This window comes from Nematolebias whitei, chromosome 14, assembly GCF_014905685.2.
Source record: "Nematolebias whitei isolate Nwh7 chromosome 14, NemWhi1, whole genome shotgun sequence".
Classification (NCBI taxonomy): domain Eukaryota; kingdom Metazoa; phylum Chordata; class Actinopteri; order Cyprinodontiformes; family Rivulidae; genus Nematolebias; species Nematolebias whitei.
The window spans coordinates 37,434,805-37,439,052 of NC_056511.1; the positions used below are offsets into that span (position 1 = coordinate 37,434,805).

A 4,248-nucleotide genomic window follows, 5' to 3' on the forward strand; every position below is an offset into this window, starting at 1 on the left:
ACCCTGCACCAATAAATGTACAGTATGTTCCCAGATCATGTGAGGTGTTCAGCCATTCATTACTTCTGCATTTTAGTGACTATATCCAGACTAGATATAGGTTCAGCAAATAAAATTTGGAGTTTTAAATGCTTGGTGTGTAACTCCTGTAGTGCACTCTTCTGGGTGTATGATACAGTCTGTCGTGTAGTGGTTTTGGTCAGAGCAGAGATTATGTCCAGAGAGTTGAGGGAGCCATGCCTTCTTTAGAGGTTGATGGAGGCAGCAGCTTTTCCTCACACAAGAACTTCAGGGGGAAGTGGACCAGGAACCCTCGAACTGCCTTCAGTTCCTCTTTTGCCTGCTCCACGTCTGTGTTACAAAGAGGTTTTTGGCTGGTGTACTCCTTCAGCTGCTGCATGTTTTGAACAGAGTCGCAGGGAAGACATTTAAAGACCTGTAACAGAAGCAAAGCAGCTTAGCCAAGGAGGGGGAAAAATTGAAAATAAGAAAATCAATCACAATTATGACAAAAATGTGCAATTTGATTAAATTTATACCTTGTCGTAAATGACGGCGTTCAGTTTTGCAGTTTCATTCCAGACCAGAAAGAAAAATTCATCGCTGATGGGATCATCTATATTGATGCTGGGATCAGATGTTGCTCCAACAAGAACACTGTTAAAAACAGAAAAATAATGACAATTCAGGATTCATGTAATTGTGTAGTTGTAGCTGGATCACACTCTCCACTATCCCTTTTAAAAAATTGGGCCACACCAATTTGGGGTACCAAACCCAATGTGGTCTGGTATCAAGTACACTCATTGGCTATCTAATGCTTAAACATGGTGTTTGTTATGAAAAGCCTATGCCTGGCACAGAAGTTCAATAACAAAACATAGTTCTTAGCCGTTCCTTCCAATCACCTTTCAGGTGACATTGTTGCCCATACATTTACATTTGCATCGTTTTTATGTCTATATTTTTGATTTACTTCATTTTGTATATTGCTTTGTGTGTTGTCTGTTGTTCTGTCTGTACAGCACTTTGGTTGGCCTTGTAGCTGTTTTAAATGCTCTGTAAATAAAATGGTATGGTATGGTATACGGCCATTGAAGTATCCAGGAAACACCTCAAGCCAGTACTTAGACGCTTTCTACCCACACTGCCTCGGTATCATACTTGAATGGATTGAAGCAGTGAGTGGGGGTCGACACCAACTCATCCACGACGCTCCTTTGTGCCACAAAGTGAGGTAGTAACAGAGTCAAAACGATCGACAAGGTAAGCCGGGTTTACGGTTCAATAATGTGAAGTGATGACATACAATCTGTGGGCCCACTTTGTTGCAGGAATAAATAACAACCAATTTATTACCAAGAGAAGATTGGTGATGACGCACAGCAACTTTGCATTTAGATTTAAAAATCAGCTAACCACAAAGAGAATTGCTAATCTGAGTTAAATCATGCGGGGTTCCTCAAGGGTCAGTTGTAGGAACTCTTGTGTTTAGTTTATATATGCAACCATTAGGTAAGTCTCCACAGGAACTTAATGTTGGCTATCATAGTTATGAAGATGACACACAGCTATATTTAGCATCTTAGAGTTATGTCATTGTTTAATGTAAATAATTAACTGTATGAGCAAAAACTTCCTCCAACTGAATCGTGACAAAACTGAGGTAATTGTGTTTGGCTATAAAGAAAAGAGAACTGCTGTTAGTAAACACCGCTAGTCACTGTCTTTAAAAACATTAATGTCTTTTCAGTAGTCATATCAAATCAATCTCCAGAACAGCCTTTTATCAGCTTATGAACGCACCTAGACTTAAAGTGTTTATATCCCTAACAGACCAGCAGAAGCTCAATCATGCTTTTACATCCAGTAAACTGGATTATTGTAACAATCTACTAACTGGACTCTCCCACCCAACAAAACATTAAACAGTTACAGCTCATTTAAAATGCTGCAGCTCAGGTTTTGACTAAAACTTATAGCCGCTTTGCCATTAAGTACTCCACTCAGATCTCATCTTATCAGTTTTCCTCAGGTGTAGGTGATTTGCCACTGTGACTTGTTTCCCCGCTCTGTGGGCCGTATTGTAACTGGACACTGTTCAAGCCACTCCGCCTGTTGTGGTTCTTAATCACCTTATAATTTAACTTCAATTGCTTTAGCTTATCCCGGCACTGCTTATAAGTCCAGGTGTAGCCGTGCTGCGCCATCATCTCCGATATCTCTCTGTAAACGCGCTCATCTCTTGTGGTGCCGTCCATCAACACGATGAGGAAGTGGAGGTTCAGTTGTAGTTTGCAGTTTTGCTGGGCGGGTCATCCAGTGACGTAACTCTGTTGGCCAATCAACAGCTACTGTCTGCTTACGTCAAAATTGGCACCTGGGAGCAGTCCACTTGGAGCCACGAACAAGACGGTTCCATAAACTGGGCTGAGTGGGGGTGGGTACCATCAGTTGGCAGGCCCTTAACTGGTGCTGTGGGGTGTGGAACCGATGCGAGTTGAGACTGTGGCAAAGTGCCCCAAGAGATCTGCACATATTACCCCAGTTTTAAAATATTTTCACTGGCTCCCAGTCAGCCATAGAGTAGATTTTAATGTTTTGCCTTGTCATGTTACGAGGGAGACATCCATCACACATATAGTATTTAATGTGTAACCAACGTGGCCTGATCCAACTGTGATCTATGAACGGCCAGAGGAGAGCAGCATAAAGACAAGACCAGTCTCTGTGGCCATTTAGAGGAACTGTTCTGTGTACGAGGCTACACACTCAGATATTCTGAACAAACTCTGAACTGGTTTCAGGGCACAAGCTGTGACTGGATACGAGCCCAAATACATCTAGTTAGTGTGGCTCCAACTCACACAGGAGGCTTGGCTCCTTTACTGCAAGTCAGCTGACATTCATAAATCTAGAGCCAGTTTTCAATGTCATAAATCAGCGTGCGTAGGATCCAGGCCTTGACTGCCAAACCTGGACTACTATCCCTGCAGGTGGTGGGCCCAAGTGGAAGTAGCTTTCTGTAGTGTTTTTGGGCTTGGTCCAGCCAAACCCCAGGTAGCAATGTTAGACCACTGGTCACTCCTCTCCAGCCTCCAGGTTTGGCTTCAGGAGGATGCCCCAGTTTCAAGCAAGCCAAACTTGCAAGCAAATCAATATCTCATACACATGTACACACACAAAAGAGATCAGTGTTTGTTACAACAGTCAGCTTTGTTATACACTAATATTTTAAGCTCAATACCAAAAAAAATCACTTAGGGAATAAGACGTTTTTCCCCGACCTGAAGCACTCCTTGCGCAGAGCGAGAGTGAGGGGTCCTGCTTCGTATTCCTGTCCTCCCATGATGGATGGCACCCTCTCTTCATCCTCCACAAGCACTGCGAGCTCGCTGTCTCGATCGCCCAGCATGCTACGATCATTGATGTTTGCTGATCCTGAAACACCAGTGGAGAAAACAAACCTGTGCTTTTAAGCTCGTTGAACCAGTCAGTAACAACCCCCTAAATGATCTTACAGTCGGTATCTCACCAATGATGTAGCAGCGGTCATCAGCTATTAGAGTCTTGCTGTGAACGTAGATGAGCTCAGTGACATGTGACCCGGAGAGCTTGGAGTGTGTTCTGAGTCCACAGAAAGTGATGTACTCGGTCCACTGGTCCTTAACTGGGGAGACAATCTGAAATTTACTACTTAATGTTGATAAAACCTTAAAACTTTGTAAAGGAATTTATGTGGATTGTGTCTGAAGGAGTCAAGGAAACTTAAGAGTGGTTCAGTAAGAACATACCAAGAACCAGCAGCTTTGATTTAAAGAATTATTAAGAAAGGATCACATTTGTGTTGTGTGTGATTGTAGGTAAATGTTTTAAATGAAACAAAACAGAAGAAACAAACTCACCCTCACTAAGCTTTGAAAGGACGGAGTCCTCTCCACGGCATATTGTCCTTGTATATAAAAAATAACCACAGCTAAGCAATTTTCCATACAAGGAACAAACATAAAATAATGAGAAATGTGGCAAACCTTTATTTTGTGCATGTAGAAACATAAATAAGATTGTTTGTTACACAAAATCATGGGAGGAAAAGAAAGTCTAATGAAATGAAATTTTTTTGTATAGCATTTTTAAAAAATGCCGATGGTTCAAGTACAGGACACAAAACAAATACCAAGTAGACGAAACTAAATACAAGAAACCAGAAAAGCAATTGAGAGTACAGTAGTCCCTCATTTATTGCGG

The 4,248-nt window shown here is 41.9% G+C and overlaps 1 protein-coding gene across 1 annotated transcript; it reads right to left on the reverse strand.

Annotated features, from left to right (window-relative positions):
* Positions 1-211: 211 nt before the first annotated feature.
* Positions 212-4,046, reverse strand: LOC119420291 (phospholipase D1-like). Its single transcript, XM_037687680.1, has 6 exons — positions 4,032-4,046; positions 3,906-3,915; positions 3,536-3,670; positions 3,288-3,441; positions 540-657; positions 212-436 (listed from the first exon to the last, which is right to left on the reverse strand). Exons 1-6 carry the CDS (start codon positions 4,044-4,046, stop codon positions 212-214), a joined length of 657 nt encoding a protein of 218 aa, XP_037543608.1.
* Positions 4,047-4,248: the final 202 nt, after the last annotated feature.